This window comes from Hippoglossus stenolepis, chromosome 8, assembly GCF_022539355.2.
Source record: "Hippoglossus stenolepis isolate QCI-W04-F060 chromosome 8, HSTE1.2, whole genome shotgun sequence".
NCBI classification, from domain to species: domain Eukaryota; kingdom Metazoa; phylum Chordata; class Actinopteri; order Pleuronectiformes; family Pleuronectidae; genus Hippoglossus; species Hippoglossus stenolepis.
The window spans coordinates 20,602,149-20,619,269 of NC_061490.1; the positions used below are offsets into that span (position 1 = coordinate 20,602,149).

At 41.5% G+C, this 17,121-nt stretch overlaps 3 protein-coding genes across 3 annotated transcripts in view; 1 reads left to right on the forward strand and 2 right to left on the reverse strand.

The window, feature by feature from the left end:
• The window catches only part of LOC118113339 (B-cell receptor CD22), a 1,629,935-nt gene that overhangs the window by 282,756 nt on the left and 1,330,058 nt on the right, over positions 1-17,121 (reverse strand). The gene's annotated exons all lie outside the window — the stretch shown is intronic.
• Positions 9,349-12,632, reverse strand: snip1 (Smad nuclear interacting protein). Its single transcript, XM_035163063.2, has 4 exons — positions 12,309-12,632; positions 11,990-12,092; positions 10,394-10,986; positions 9,349-10,245 (listed from the first exon to the last, which is right to left on the reverse strand). Exons 1-4 carry the CDS (start codon positions 12,479-12,481, stop codon positions 9,984-9,986), a joined length of 1,131 nt encoding a protein of 376 aa, XP_035018954.1. The 5' UTR covers positions 12,482-12,632; the 3' UTR covers positions 9,349-9,983.
• On the forward strand, positions 12,011-17,112 carry LOC118113393 (axonemal dynein light intermediate polypeptide 1). The gene is made up of 7 exons (XM_035163094.1): positions 12,011-12,178; positions 14,619-14,708; positions 15,546-15,676; positions 15,743-15,912; positions 16,061-16,239; positions 16,510-16,674; positions 16,785-17,112. Exons 1-7 carry the CDS (start codon positions 12,176-12,178, stop codon positions 16,815-16,817), a joined length of 771 nt encoding a protein of 256 aa, XP_035018985.1. The 5' UTR covers positions 12,011-12,175; the 3' UTR covers positions 16,818-17,112.

The following is a 17,121-nucleotide window of genomic DNA, read 5'->3' on the forward strand; positions in this document are numbered from 1 at the left end:
TGTATTCTGGAGTAATTTGAAATGGGCGTGGAAAATGGCTCAACAGCGCCATCTAAGGAAAGGCCCCTCAGTTAGCTTTCACCGATCTTCACAAAAATCGTAGCCCAGGTGTATCATGACCAGACAAACAAAAAAGGTCAGAGGTGCAATGGGAAAAAAGCAACAGGAAGCCCGCCATTTTGACTTTAGTGGCCATATTGGCCATTTTCCACATTTTTACTTTGATGTACTTGTCCCAGGGCTTTCATCAGATCAACTTCATATGGAGATGCGTGTCATCACAACAAGATGGAGATGAAAACTACCTCAAAGATCGATTTTTCGTCACACGGTGTGACCGTGGCGTGGTGTCAAAGTTTGATTACACGGCATCAAAACACGAGGTTCTGTATCTCGGACATATTTGGTCGAATCGAGTCCAAAATACATGTAAGACAAAAGTCCCGGCCTGATGACATCTACACAGAAATCATGACTTAAAAACACAGCGCCCCCTGGTGGCAACAGGAAATGTCTTGTTTTTTGCATGTCTTACACTTGGAAGTATTCCTCCTCATCTACTGACCGCAGCCATGTCAAACCTATGTCAAAAGGGTCTCAAGACATTGATAATGTAGGCATAAGATTACTGTGACTTTTCATCAAACGCCATTAGCTATCGTGGCGTTAAAGTTCATCGACTCGCTGTGACACACAGAAATTGCTGTAACTTCCGTGTTCATGGGTCTATCTCCCTCAAACTACATTTGTGTAGCCAGAGCCCCCCGCAGACATTCATATGGTTTTAAGGAATGGGCGTGGCAAAATAACTGACTAGCGCCCCTAAAGGGCAGCCCGGCACATGTACAAAATGTTGCGGACATGTACAAAAAACCATTAGGGACATGTGTCTTCTCATAACAAACAAATAAGTCTCTTGGATAGATATGCTAGACCAAACAGGAAGCCCGCCATTTTGACTTTAGTGGCCATTTTTCACATTTTTCACATTTTTACTTTGACGAACTTGTCGTAGGGCTTTCATCAGATCAACTTCATATTGAGATGAGTGTCATCACAACAAGATGGAGATAAAAAAACGAACTCAAAGATCGATTTTTCGTCACACGGTGTGACCGTGGCGTGGCGTCAAAGTTTGATTACACGCCATCAAAACATGAGGTTCTGTATCTCTGACATATTTGTTCCAATCGAGTTCCAAACTAGACATGTAAGACAAGAGTCCCAGCCTGATGACATCTACACAGAAATCTTGACTTAAAATCACAGCGCCACCTGCTGGCTACAGGAAGTGACATGTTTTTACTTTGATGAACTGCTCCTGGCTGCTTTACAATATACAGCTCAAAAGAGCTCAGTCAAGTCAAAGGACCATGGTCAGAATTGTGACATTTCCTCAAACCGTGTAAACATTGAGGTGCGGCGAAGGTTCATCCTTCGCCAAAGGAGACGATGTTGTCATAAGTCCAGTGTGCATTGTCCTATCACCGCCAAACTGATGTCTCATGATCAGAGACCAAGCCTGAACAGCTCTATGTGTCAATATTTCCTCAGTGTCATAGCGCCACCTACTGATTCGCCATGAAACAGGAAGTACTTTGTAAATCCACTCTGCATTATCCAACCGGCTCCGAACTACTGACCTATGATCACAATCCTGACCTGATCACAATCCTGACCTGAACACATCCATATTACTGTTACTGTTACTTTCGTTCCTTTTCGTTACTTTCGGTACTTTTCGTGACTTTCGTACTTTTAGTTACTTTCGGTACTTTTAGTTACTTTCGTACTTTTAGTTACTTTCGTACTTTTAGTTACTTTTTAGTTACTTTTGTACTTTTAGTTACTTTTTAATTACTTTTGTACTTTTAGTTACTTTTTAGTTACTTTTGTACTTTTAGTTACTTTTTAGTTACTTTTGTACTTTTAGTTACTTTGTACTTTTATTACTTTTTACTTCATACTGTTACTTTTAGTTACTTTTGTACTTTTAGTTACTTTGTACTTTAGTTCTTAAGTTTTCATGTAACAAACAAAATATGTCCTATTGTTTCCCCCCAGTCGTTCGGCTTCCCCATGATGGTGTGTCATATTGATGGAAAACCAGAGATGTTTTTTGGATCTGACCGATTTGAGCTCATGGCCCACCGCCTCGGTGAGAATACTGTTGTACTCCGCATCTTTCACAAACCAACACATATAATGTAAAACTGAAATGATAAAGATTAACATCTGACGCAGTCTTAATCTACAGTTGAACTTGCTGTTTGTCACACTTGATAAGAGAATGACATAAATGCAAGATGTTCAAATATTGCTTTCACCCCGTTTTTATGGCATCAGCTGACAAAAACCAAACTTAAAGGAAAAAATTAACATTCGAAGATACATCAGTGGGATAAGAAATACCCAAAATTATGATCTTTGAGAAAAAAGAATTTTAACGTTTAATTTGACCTTTTAGTTTGGCCCATGTCCCATCCACTAACATGGAGGAGACAGTGTTTATCCCCTATTCTGCTGCTAGCCACCAGATGGCGGTTGAGATAATTTGGCTTCACTCTTGGAGAGCCGTCATGTCGTCCATGTTTATTTACAGTCTGTACTTTAGGCACAGTGGAGTTCAGCATCATTAGTGATTAAAGCTGGAGCTGTCTGGTTTTATTCTGTGTTTCAGGAGAGAAGTGGCTGGGACCTGTGCCTCACAAGTCTGCTGCCAAGCTGTGAGATGGAAACTGTCTTCAAACATGTGCTCGAAGATTCTTGAATTCTGTCTGTCTTTAATGATGCCTTTAAACTTCAAAATTCACATTGTGTAAGCGGTGCCTTTTAAACCAATCAGCAGATTTCCAATAACCAATAAATAGTGTGAATGATGTAACACACCATTGTGCTGTTTAATATGTGACAGTTAAAAAAGGGTGACTTCTCCTGGTGTTCTTCTCGCTGTGACCCTTCAGGGGCTCCGTACGTGAATGGGTTGTGTGGCTGAACACACACAAGAAACAAAACTCCCCGTAGGTATGAATGTTTGTGTGTGTTTGGTTTTCAGTTGGTCTGCCGGCCGGCCCCCTGGTCACTGTTATTTATTTTGCCCAGAGGTGACGGATCCGTCCACAGTCGTCAAAGTCGACCTCCAGGGGAGCACAAACATATCGTTTTTGTGGCAAGATTGCTTTTTTTGATTTGCACATTTTTGTTGCTATTCTCCAACACTATTAACACACAAGGATTTCTTATTATTTTATATTATATATTATAAATGGTTAACAATGCAGTGTGAATAAAATATGTGTTGTAATATTACAAATGATGTCTTTAAAGGAGAATTTAAAATTGTTGACAAATATGAGCACTTAAAATAGCTTTACAACGGCATCATAGCTTGACATAAACCTTTTATTAATTTTTCTTATAAAGGATAAATATGGTGAATAGAATTAAACTAATTAGGGCCCGAGCACCGAACAGTGGGAGGCCCTATTGAAATTGTAAGGATTATTATTATTATTATTTTTTTTTTCAGGCAAATGAATTGGCTTTTTGAGGGCTTTAACATGCTCAAATCGTTACCAAAGTTTGCAAAAAATTAGAAAGTGGTGAAAATTGAAGTATTCTGGAGTAATTTTAAATTTTACGTTGTTACTTTTGTTTGTCCACGTTTTTACCCCTCTATTTTGAATGTAATAGTTTTAATAGATTAAAGTAGGCTTACCTTATGCTGCCACCAAATCAATCAATCAATCAAATTTTATTTGTATAGCCCATATTCACAAATCACAATTTGTCTCATAGGGCTTTAACATGGTGTGACATCCTCTGCCCTTAACCCAGATGGCAGTCATAAACACCTCTTGACTCCATAAATAACTATGTTTCTCAACCATTGGGTTCAGACCCTCCAGAGGGTCACATGGTCAATCTGAGGGTCTGTGATATGAGACATTGAAACATATTTTCTGTGTTTGCAAATGAAGTATGAGGAGATGGTGTTAATTGGTAAATTTCAAGATATCTGATGTGTTGCATTTAGGATCAAAATACTGTTTGTGTTTAGTGAAATGCAGTTTTGCATTGTGTTGTAGTGTTTTTCCATGTTGCTCTTTGTTGCTGCATATTGAAAAGCCAACTCACAGTGTGTGCTTGTCACCTGGAGTCAGAGCTTTCACTGTGGGCTCAAGTGTTTGTGGTAAGATTGATTAAAGAAATGCTTCATTAGTTGAATGGCAGATCTCTGTAAATGGCTATTTCAGTTGATCAGTTGAGTCGTCCTTGGCTTTGGCCCCAGCTGTTAAAAGGGACGGGCGATTCATTGCATTTCAATTACTGCTTCAAACGATTATGAAAACAAAGTAGTCAACATAAAACAATCTTTTATTTCCAGCAGGGGAATATCTTCCAACTCACTCTCCCTTCCCCCTCCTCCTTCTCCTCCTTCTCCTTCTTCTTTCTCTCCATTTGCTCTTTCTTTTCCTGCTTATTCTTCTCTTTCTTCTCCTTCTTCTCCCTCTTCTTCAGTTCTTTGCTCTCCTTCTCTCTCTCCAGTTGCTCTTTCTTTTCCTGCTTCTTCTTCTCTTTCTTCTCCTTTTTCTCCTTTTTGACCTTCACCTTGTCCGAGTCGGTCTCAAAGGTGAGTTCCTGAAAAGACAGAGACAACATAAGTGTCAACACTTTCTTCCTCAAAGTCTAAACATGAAACAAACTTACAATCCATATAATTCAAATCTAAAATGATCTGATTTAACGTACCTGAAGCTCAATGTTCTTCAGTATCAGGGCCTCATGCTCCTTTACAACTACGTTCTCAGCAGCCAGCTTCTTCAGTGCAGTGTTTTCTTTGGCCAGAGCTGAGTTTTCCGCAGTCAGCTGCCTCTCTAGATCACCTTTCACTGCAGCCAGAGCAGCGTTTTCTGCAGCCACAGCAGTGTTTTCGGCAGCCTGCTTCTTGAGAGCTGTATTCTCTTTGGCCAGAGCTGAGTTTTCCGCAGTCAGCTGCCTCTCTAGATCACCTTTCACTGCAGCCAGAGCAGCGTTTTCTGCAGCCACAGCAGTGTTTTCGGCAGCCTGCTTCTTGAGAGCTGTATTCTCTTTGGCCAGAGCTGAGTTTGCAGCAGTCAGCTGCCTCTCTAGATCAACTTTCACTGCAGCCAGAGCAGCGTTTTCTGCAGCCGAGAGCGTTTTCTGCAGCCACAGCAGTGTTTTCGGCAGCCTGCTTCTTGAGAGCTGCATTCTCTTTGGCCAGAGCTGAGTTTTCCGCAGTCAGCTGCCTCTCTAGATCACTTTTCACTGCATCTTTTTCAGAGATGATGTGCTCCATCTTCTTGTCAAAGGAAAGCTCCATCGCCTTGACCTGGTTGCACTTGTCGCTCAGCTCCCTTTTCACCCTCTCGATCTGATCGTTTCTAGGACGAGAACTCAATTTGTAGATGTACTTTTCTTTGTCCTTCAACACCAGCTTCAACTCCTTGAGCTCGTCCTCCAACTCTGTCTGCATGGCTCTTCCAGAGTCAAAGGCCTGCCCCTGTTTGGCGGAATCAATCTGATCCTGCATGGCCTGTTTGTCCCTCTTCCACCTAGCATCATTTGTGGACATCATGCACTTCAGTGCCGCATTTTCCTGAGCTAGCTCCATTCCCTCAAATTCCATTTCCTTGATCTCTCCATGGAGGAACTCAATCGTTTTGGTGGGAGATTCCACATGATGTACAACGGACTGAAAGACACAAACATACATATAACAGGTAAATACACAGTCCCATCATAAGTTTGGATACACAGGAAAAGACAAGAGGTCTTTCATCTTCATCTCTAATGATCCACACTGCTGAATGTAACTTTAACAGTTACATCACTTTCATCAATTCAGACGATTTCTCATCCATCCATTCATTATCTCTCTTAAAACATTGATCATCACATGAAATTGTTACGAGTTAATTTAAATGCAGTTTCTGCATTTCTCTTAAGTACAGTATCTCAACACTAAAGTGAAAGTGAATTATCCTAAACAGAAGCTGCATAATATCCACAGAGACTCATTTCCTGGAAAGTATTGTAACACACAGACCGCAACTGTCAGTTCAGACTGAATGTCAGGTGACTGATGTAACGGGTTTATTGAAAATTCACAGACAAAACATAAAATAATGAAATAAAATGTAAGGTGGTCTGAATATGTGTAACACTAAAAGTGTCTCCTGATTAGAAAATCTTACCTCGTTTCTTAAGTTGTGTCCCTTCTTCATCTTGGCTGAACACAGGTACAGGGTAAGTGTTGTAGAGAAAAATGATCCGTTGTCTTCTAATAGTCTTGATGTTTCTTGGAGCTGTTGTCTTCTCCCTGTCTTGGACTGGTAGCAGTGTTGAATATGAAGGGTCAGGTTGGAGCTGTTATCCTGTCGCCGTCTCAAACTCAACTGACAAATTTCTCCTCCAGAGTTCAATAAATAGGGTTTAAAGAGGGTTTCATACGTGACATCAAAGGAACAGTTGGCTACACAATACAGGCCCTCATGCCTGTGTCCCACTGTCTCCTACTGTTCGGTGCTCGGGCCCTAACTAGAACACAGGCATGAGGGTTTCAAATGTGACATCAAAGGAACAGTTGGCTACATAAAAACAACATTGAATAAAATATCCGTAGGTCTTGAATTTCCTGCAAAGTTTCATGATCTTTTGAGCATGTCTAGTTAGTGCCCGAGCACCGAACGGTGGGAGGCCCTATTGTATTTCGAAGGATTTGTATTTCCCTTTTGGGGCTTTTTCAGGGCGTCGACATGCTCAAATTGTTACCAAAGTTTGCAGGGAATTCAAAACCCCAAAAAGTAATTGTATTCTGGAGTAACTTGAAATGGGCGTGGAAAAATGGCTCAACAGCGCCATCTAAGGAAAAGCCCCTCAGTTAGCTTTCACCGATCTTCACAAAAATCGTAGCCCAGGTGTATCATGACAAGACAAACAAAAATGGTCCAAGGTGCAATTGGAAAAAAGCAACAGGAAGCCCGCCATTTTGACTTTAGTGGCCATATTGGCCATTTTCCACATTTTTACTTTGACGAACTTGTCAACAGCAACAGCCCCCCCCCCCCTGCAGACATTCATATGGTTTTAAGGAATGGGCGTGGCAAAATAACTGACTAGCGCCCCCTAAAGGGCAGCCCCGGCACCACGAGTTGCGGACATGTACAAAAAACCATTAGGGACATGTGTCTTCTCATAACAAACAAATAAGTCTCTTGGATAGATATGCTAGACCAAACAGGAAGCCCGCCATTTTGACTTTAGTGGCCATTTTTCACATTTTTCACATTTTTACTTTGACGAACTTGTCGTAGGGCTTTCATCAGATCAACTTCATATTGAGATGAGTGTCATCACAACAAGATGGATATAAAAACGAACTCAAAGATCGATTTTTAGTCACACGGTGTGACCGTGGCGTGGCGTCAAAGTTTGATTACACGCCATCAAAACATGAGGTTCTGTATCTCTGACATATTTGTTCCAATCGAGTTCCAAACTAGACATGTAAGACAAGAGTCCCGGCCTGATGACATCTACACAGAAATCTTGACTTAAAATCACAGCGCCACCTGCTGGCTACAGGAAGTGACATGTTTTTACTTTGATGAACTGCTCCTGGCTGCTTTACAATATACAGCTCAAAAGAGCTCAGTCAAGTCAAAGGACCATGGTCAGAATTGTGACATTTCCTCAAACCGTGTAAACATTGAGGTGCGGCGAAGGTTCATCCTTCGCCAAAGGAGACGATGTTGTCATAAGTCCAGTGTGCATTGTCCTATCACCGCCAAACTGATGTCTCATGATCAGAGACCAAGCCTGAACAGCTCTATGTGTCAATATTTCCTCAGTGTCATAGCGCCACCTACTGATTCGCCATGAAACAGGAAGTACTTTGTAAATCCACTCTGCATTATCCAACCGGCTCCGAACTACTGACCTATGATCACAATCCTGACCTGAACACATCCATATATTAATATTAGTTCAGGGTCATAGCGCCACCTACGTTACGTTACTTTCGTTACTTTTAGTTACTTCGTAACTTTTCGTTAGTTAGTTACTTTTCGTTACTTGTCGTTACTTTGTAACTTTTCGTTACTTTTAGTTACTTTGTAACACGTTACTTTAGTTACTTTGTAACTTTTCGTTACTTTTAGTTACTTTGTAACTTTTCGTTACTTTCGTACTTTTAGTTACTTTACGTTACTTTCGTTCCTTTTCATTACTTTCGGTACTTTTCGTTACTTGCGTACTTTTAGTTACTTTCGTACTTTTAGTTACTTTCGTACTTTCGTACTTTTAGTTACTTTCGTACTTTTAGTTACTTTTTAGCTACTTTTCAAGCTGAGCTTGTTCGCAAAAAATCTCCCATGTGCAATGTTTCCTGTGGTGCTGTAAACACCTGCTGCAACTGATGCTGTCACTCATCTGTCATAATCACCATGCATGGTTATTTACATGGTTTTATTCGAACAAGTACTTGTTTTAGCTTTTGGAACAATTATGGCTCAAATATGATATTGAGAATTGCATCTAAATTGTATTTGATGTCTGTAAATCACCTTGTGACCCTTTTGTGTCTCATTAAAGGTCATACTTCTTCTAACCTGTTAAAGGCCTCGTCCAGATCGGACGCTTCACAGCAGCATCCGTACTGGTAGATATCACACTCGCAGCAGCACATGGGATCATCTGACTCCGGAGGCTTTAACTTCTCCCATTTCATTATGGCTTCCTGAAGTTCACAGGGCAACTTCGTTCTCTGGAGCGATGCACAAATGAACTACACCATTAAAACAAACTATTAGTGCAGGGAACATATCTATGGAAATGTACTGACAGAATCTATAACACAAAAACACACACACACGATCTATAACTTTGAAAAAAGCACATATATACATACATACATACATATCAACATATATATAGGAGCAATTATCGTAATTATAGAGGGTTTACTTTACATCTGAATTGGCAGCAATATTTCATCTATCTTACTGTCTATAATGATATAAAACCACTTACTAATTAAAAGCAACTAATTAGGGCCCAAGCACCGAACGGTGGGAGGCCCTATTGATCGCTCTCTCCACTAACCGCAACAGGCTTGAAAATGCCTGTGCTCGGGCCCATTTTCATTTCATTTTCTGAATTTAGAAGTAAAACATTACAGCCTTAATAACATTAAGCAATTCTCGAAGAGGGTCTTTCTATTAGTAATACATGTCCATTATGATTCATTCTTCTTACTCTTAATATCACATAACATGGTTTAAAAAAATGTATCAAAAAATGAAGCTCAATAAAACCAAGACAATGGAATTTTTCTTTTTTTATTTACAGTAGAAAAATGAAAATTTTACTATGAATGCTGTGGGCCTCTGAACAGACAAAAATAAAAGGGGAGTCTTTAAATACACACAACATCAACTATTGTCCCTGCACTACAAAAGCAAAAAGGCAATATGACTAAAAGTTGTATGTATGTTTTCTCTGGCAATAAGCGGTGCTTATTTAACATGAATGTAAAGTTCACATTCCACATCATGATGTACAATGACATATACAGACGAGAGATTAGTCTTCAGGTATACTTTGTACTCAGTGCTGAGATCCAAAAATATAAATTTAACTATTGTATCTAGCAAGATATCGTTATCTGGCACTGAGCACTTTGTAAATTATGAGCACTGTCAGATGAGAGATCGGTCATGCATCACACAGACATTGCACAAACAACCTGAGAGTATAAGTCTTCTTCGAGACAGTTGTGGCAGGTTTAAACAAGAGTTCGGTAATTACAGAATACACAAACCAGCCTTGTTCCATTTTCTAGCTAAGTCCCACAGTTTGATTCATTGTTCCATTCCCTACAGACACAACTCTTTGTTGATCATTGATGACGATGTTGTCTAACCTGAATGAACCGAGGCAACAAAGTCCATGGGAGCGATTCACGCGTCGAGGCCCTCGTCTTCCTCGTCTTCCTCGTCATGCTTGACGTCCACCTCGCTCGTGTCTGAGAACTCGTGCAGGAGGACGTATTCGCGGCTGCTAAAGCCGAACTTGAGAACGTCCTTTTCTTTGAGCTCATAATAGCGCTGGGAATCGATACGCTGGTTGTTCAGGAAGGTGCCGTTGCCGGAACCAAGGTCAATGATGTAAGGCCTCACCCTGCGGCCAGAGGTCCCATCTGCACGTGTAAACGGCACCAGTCTGAGGAAACACATACGTATTAGACACGATTACTCATAAATCAAGTAAAACACTATTCAAAAAAGTACCAAAGTTTGAATATATCGGTCTAAATCATACTGATTAAAGTACAAATTAAAACACCTCAGCTGGTGATTGTTATTCTTACCTATACTGGAATACTGCATGTTGCTTGGAGCACGATGGATGGTCAATGGGGATATCAGCAATTTTTCTCTGCCGCCCCAACAAATAGGCACTCTGTCTGTGAACGTACATGACCGGAAGGGGCTCATCATTCTTGAAAGGGTAAAGTCGCCATCTGCGCTTGGGAATTCGAGCCTCGGCTGGCTCGTTGTACTTGATCACCACCCCTCGGAATGTGTTGGTATCTTCGGTGAGCGCCCCCGACAGCTTAAAGTTGGGCTTCTCCTTATCGACAGGAGGAGCATTTGCACCATCACTCCCGCCGTCATACTCTCCGAAATCTTGTTCCTGGTTTTCCCCGCGCCGCTGGTGGTTTTCCCTGCGCCGCTCATTGTGCTGCTGTCGCTCGGCTTGTTGAGAGGAAAGCGCTTCTCGGTCTCTGTGTCTGTCTCCGCCGCGCTCTCTCTCCCGCGGTCTGTCCGATTCCCACCGGCTCCGCCCCTCTTCTGGCTGGTCGTTTCGTCTCCTCCGATCATCACCACCACCACCAGCACCACCACCAACAGCAGCAGCAGCACCACCACCACCACCAGCAGCCCGATGCTCATCCCGCTCCTGAGAAACATTTGGAAAGAAGTCAGAAGAGAGATTATTAATCATTAAAAAAACAAGTAACAAAAAGTTACTGACATTGCGCTGGAACATATTACTGTATTCTAGTCTTTCTATTATTACTTTGGAGGTTTACTCGTTACTCTAATGTTATTGTGTAATAAAATAACATTTGTTATTTAATTTGCATAGGACCTCAACTAAATTGACAAAAGGATTGTTATTTGTCTCTTTCTGCGAGAGATCAGCCTCTAATGGCATTTATTTTTCATCCACATCTGGGACTGTAACGATTCTCGAACAACAAACGAGGCCTCGACACGTCTCCCTGCCCACTCCCACACGCTGCCACAGCTGCAGGTACAGCCTGTTGCGTGTGTGTGTCACACTCCAATCACAACACCGCATAATCAGAACCAACACAGAAGCGTCTAATATCTTCAGAGAAATGATTGTGGAGGTCGAAGAGGAACGTCTGTTTGTTTTTGACGATTTGAACTCTGGACGTTGAGACAGTGGGAGAAAACGCAAGCACTGATCCAAATGTTTTCCTTACGCACCCACTACAACCCCCATCTCAAAGATATTAAACCGAGGTATGAACCGAACTGTGGATTCGATGCATCATTACAGCCCTAACAGTCCCCATCAAAACACAACACTAGCAAATATTGTCTCTGCACATAACAACAAGCTGAGCCTGTTGGATTCAGATCAAATTTGACTATATTTGAAATTTGTTTTCTGGTTATTTTACAGTTCCTCACTGTCAACTTATGGTGCTAACAATTCTTAATACAAGACAAACCCCTGGCTTGAGCGTTAGAAACCGAATACCCAGTGTAACACCGGTGTCTAATGGGTGTATTAGCACAAATGGCACACCAGCAGCAGAGGAAGGTGCCAGTTCTCAACAATGCAACATGTCTGTGAAGGTGTGAAATACCCTGGAGCCTCTTTTCGTCAACGCTGTTGGTCAGATATCTGAAAAAAAAACCTAAATCACCCGCTTTATTTTGACATCAGCTCCAGCGCGCTGGGGACTCCTCCTGTTCCTGGGGGATCTGCTGCCTCTTCTCGGCGAGCGCTCCCTCGTCTTACCCGGGGACCTGCAAGCAGAACACGGACACTGAGTCTAGAATAAACACCGGTCCTCGAACACATAAAACCGTTTCCGTTCAACGCGACCAGCATGGTTTGTACATGTGATGTCAAATGCTAACGAGCAAACCATGCTAGCCCATCAATGGCGGACGTGTGCGGGGGGTTAAATAACACAATTACGTGTTAATAACGACACGACGGGATATTGCCGTTGTACACACCTGCTGGTTCTCCTCCTCTGGGGACTGGAGGTGCCGCTGGATCGGGACCGGGAGCGTCGGGATGTCTGTGGCCTAACGGGGCTCACTTTCTCCTCCTTTATCTTTACTTTGCTCTCCCGCTCCGGCGAATCTCTTCTCCGGTGTCGCTTTTCTTTGGCCATCCTTTTAAACATGTATCAGTTCGACCGCTGATGCGACTAAACGCACATGTTCGACCCCGCAAAAGTAAATATGAGACAAAGGAAAAGTCAAAACGTAACCACCGCAAACTTCGACTGTTGTAATCGGATCACGTACTTCCGGTTCCGTTGGTCCGCCGCATATTTATCCCGACGTAATCGCTGCACATTTGTGACATTGGTTCCGGTGTCGTGCGTAAAAGTGATCGTCTGCCACAAACTACAACACTTTCATAACCGAATGATCATAGTTATTATTTTTTGTGAATCTCATTGACAGAACTTCAACACGTGAACACAGAATTCAACTTAACTACATATATTATAGAGGGAACTTGAATACAGTGTTTTCAAAGCTTTCTTGTTTTGGGATTTTAGTATTGAATTTATATATTATTAATATTGATTTGTTTTGGAGGTAGTAAAGCCAAACAATATTTTTTTCATAAGAGAGGGAGAGTTCAGAGTCAATATAAAAAAACCGAGGAGTGGGACAAGACCAAAACAAGATATTTTCTGGAACCAGAAAAGAGCAGAACACATTAATGTACTTTTTTTTTAAAGTCTGGAGGGATAAAAACGATGAATCAGTTTGAAATTATTATTAGATATTTAGAGGCAAGGCACCACATTTTCTTCCACTTAGGTAATTACATTTGGAATGGAGACCAGTTTATTTAGAAATAAACCATGTATATTGTTCTTTTTTTAGAGGAAAAACAGATTTGACGAACACATTATTCCTAATATTTTAGGCACGTTGTCTTCAATGTACATTTTTTAGCATCTTTATTTTTGCGTCTTTCTTCAGTCTATATAAGGATAACAACCATGGACTAGGGCCTCCAGAACATCCCCCTCAGAGCCAATATTTGTTTGCAGGTCTTTAAACACATCCTTGAAGAGCTTCTCAACATTTGTTGATTTTAATGATCTCCAAGTGCAGAGCTTGATCTGCTTCTTTGCCTTCTCTTCCAGATTTCTGATAATGTCGAAATCTGTTGGATCTGTTGGTGTGTCTTCTCCAAGACAAGGTCAAAGGCATTGCCTAAGGCATTGCCTTTAATCCATCAATCCGTTAATCCATTAACCCCTTTTAGTCACTTTATTTGTTTATATAGACTAGGATGGCTGCAATATCAAAGACACCTTAACGGTCTTTGATATCATCATCATAAACGAAGACAGGGAACGAAGAAGAATAAGAAGACACAGTATATGTCTATAATTGTAACAGAGACTTTATATTTGATACATTTATTCAAGTAAGAATTGGGACAGCTTTATCGGGAAGGTATATGGTGAAAAATGGTACTCCTCAATGATTAGTCCAATATTGTTTTCCATTATGATTATTGATGTGTTCTCTCAAGTTCAGGATGATATTGGGCGAGGGGAGGGACCCTCTTTGCTAATGATGGAGCCTTGTGGAAAAGGGGAAGGAATATTCATCATATAATGGGAGAAAATACAAGAGGCAATTCATGTGGTAGAAAATGGTTATATTCATGGGGTTTCAAGTTCTCAGTGTAAAAAACTAAAGCATTTGTGTTTACTAGAAAGAGAGGGTTGATACACAGCTAGGTATGTATGGACAAAGAGCGTTGCATGCGTTTTGTGCACCACGGGAAGGATAAACGCTTCACTTCCTGTGTCCGTCGCGCAACGCCAAACCACGCCCACTAGTCACGCATTACGGTCTACGCCCTCAAGTGCAGACCACACGGAGAAAATTTAATGTGAATCGAATTTAATTTGTGAAACGAGGCTTACTTCCTGTTGCCAGTAGATGGCGCTATCACTACATGCAGACTAATAGATCTGTTCAAAAAAAAAGTCCGGGGCACCAATTGGATTAACGCAGCAGGAAGTCGGCCATGTTGGATTTAGTTTTACACGTTGTGTATTTTAACGAACTTCTCCTTCTTATTACTCGGGCCCGTACAGTACTGCTTTGAGCCCGAGTAATAACATCCTGATCTGTGATTACACCGGAAGCTCGCTAGGCCGTTTGCGCTGTTGCCCTGACAACGCAAACAGTGCTAAGCACTAACAGTTTGTCACCAACAGCATCGACTCATCTGCAGCATAAACCTTAAAGATCCTGATTTTATTGTTACCGTCATCACAGCAGGAGACGATGATCCCACCGACAGACTCTCTCATGTTATACAACACCCCGGTTTTGATCAGCAAGAACACAGACAGGAAATCACCTAAGGTCAGTTTTCATCGTTGTCTAAACTGACTTCTCCATCTGAACAACAGGAAGTGGGGAACAAAGAGAAAAGGTTAAAGTGTTAAAACTGTTTAGTATTTAATATTTGTTGAAATTGTTCATATGTGAAATGTAGTAAGGAAAAAAGAAAATAGGGGGAAACTTTATCTTAAAGGGATAATTCTCTCATTATCTACTCAGCACTATGCCAATGGAGGAGTTGGTTTGAAGTGTTTGAGGCCACTAAACACTTTTTGAGTCTCAGGGGTAAACAGTGTTGCAGACAAATCCAATACAATTGAAGTAAAGTGGGACAACTTCTTCAAATGTAAAAAAAAAACAGGAAAAAAACCATAATATGCCTCCATACTGCTCCTGTGGTGTCATCCAAGTGTCCGTAAGCCCCGACATTCAAATTCCACTCGAAACAAGATCATTTACACCATGTTTTAGCTAAAATGTCCTCTGTTATCTACTCAAGAACGCGGCTCTGGACGAGGATAACTGGGACATTTAGGCTAAAAACCTGGTGTGCTTACACAAAGACAATGACAGCTATTCAAAAAAAAACAATTCTTGTGTGCAAATAGTGTAAGCACTGAAATTGTAGCTGTTGTTTTTTCCCGTCTGTGGCGCAGCATTGACATGACAACTGGAAGACTGTTCTGTCTGGTCTTAAACATGGTGAAGCTTGTTTGTGGAGCAGGTCTGTCAGTTTAGCCTTGGGACCAATCTGTGGTTGGCTGAGTGTGAATGTATGAGTGAGGTGTGAAGCAGAAAAAATGTATATGGATAAGTTAAGTGATTGAAACATGTAACACTTCATACTTTCCACCACAGGCACGCCCTTCAAGAGCGTGCCCTCAGCAGTCCAGCGACTCCTGCCCTGTTCAACCACCACCTAGATTCTCCTCCACTGAGGACACCTGGAAGGAAAATGAGGCCACTTTGGACACCATCTTTCCACCAAGGTACATCTCCATCATAGCTCAGAGGGTTTAACCAACTGCGGTATCTCAACATCTGCTTCTTTGCAGAGAATGGATGGTAGGGAAACAACAATGGCTGCAGCGAGTGTCCAGCTTTCCTTGTACAAGAACAGATGTCGTGCGCCTCGAGGAACTGCTGGACGCAAACCTGCAGAGGAGGCAGGCCAGAGACACGGGCATCTGTCCCGTTCGCAGGGAGCTCTACACCCAGTGCTTTGGTAAACAATGCACTGTACTTACAATGGTGGAAGATACTATGGCTACGTTTTTAGCCGCTTGGGACTAGATCTATACCTTGTTGGTCACATTTTTCATACACAGCAACACAAACTCTTATTTACATCCTGATTTTCAATTTTTCCCCAGATGAGCTCATCCGACAGGTGACCATCAATTGTGCCGAGAGGGGTCTGCTGCTGTTGCGGGTTCGAGATGAGATTAAATTGTCGTTTGCGGCCCATGAGACACTGTATGAGAGCAGCATTGGGTTCGGCATGAGGAAAGCACTGCTGGCCGAGCAGGGCAAAGCTGACATGGAGAAATGCGTGAGGGCATTGAGTTTATTTTATTTATTATGAATTACAAATACAGACGAACAATAGCACCAAAATCTGATATTTGGATTTCAAAGTGAATTTAGACATGTAATCTAAAGATATGGGATTACAATTACAGTTTTCTGTTAGGAGTCCAGCAGAGAGCGCCATTTCTCTTTAAGAGACCCTAAAATAAGGATGGTGGCAGCACATTTTACAGAATTGATCCTGCGTCTGTAACTTGCTCACATGAGTGTTTCGTTGCATTTATGTATCTAGACTGCTGATCTGCAGAATGAGATTCAAGACCTGAATAGGGAACTGAACGAAGAGAAAGCTAAATGTGACGTGATCGAACAGAGAGAAGCTGAAAAGCGGCAGGTGGAGGAAAAGAAGTACACAGAGGAGATTCAGTTCCTAAAGAGAACCAATCAGCAACTCAAGGTGAGGTTTTATCATCACAAATAAAAGAAAATGTGTTTGCCAAGCATCAACTGCCTTGTTGAAGCCGTGTTGCCCGTCTTAATATTCAACCCATTTGTCTTTCTTTTCAGAACCAGCTGGAAGGGATCACACCAAAGAAATAACTGCAAAATAAAAAAACCTGAGTTACCATTTCCCCATTTGACTGATGAAAACTTAACTGAGTGTAATTCGCAAATATTTTAAGTACAGTTCAAACTATCACTGTACATTTGTCTTGAACATCAAGAGAGCATTACACCTGTAAATGATGAATGAAATGTCATTCAAACACAGAGGGGTTGAACATGACGTCATTGACCTGAGTGACAGTCTGAATAAGGCATCACGTGGCCACTTCATAAAGACCCTTCAACACTCAGTTAGCATTCCACCTTTTATCAACTGTACTTTTTCAATCAAAACTTG

Bases quoted from the DNA above. Each gene is read 5' to 3' on its own strand.
- LOC118113393 (XM_035163094.1), top strand. The intron at 14,709-15,545 runs GTCAGTTTTCAT...TTTCCACCACAG, and splicing joins CAGACAGGAAATCACCTAAG to GCACGCCCTTCAAGAGCGTG. The intron at 16,240-16,509 runs GTGAGGGCATTG...TTATGTATCTAG, and splicing joins AAGCTGACATGGAGAAATGC to ACTGCTGATCTGCAGAATGA.
- snip1 (XM_035163063.2), bottom strand. From the start codon at position 12,481: ATGTTTAAAAGGATGGCCAAAGAAAAGCGACACCGGAGAAGAGATTCG. The intron at 12,093-12,308 runs GTGTGTACAACG...TTCTGCTTGCAG, and splicing joins CAGAGGAGGAGAACCAGCAG to GTCCCCGGGTAAGACGAGGG. The intron at 10,987-11,989 runs GTGATTTAGGTT...AATGTTTCTCAG, and splicing joins CTGATGTCAAAATAAAGCGG to GAGCGGGATGAGCATCGGGC.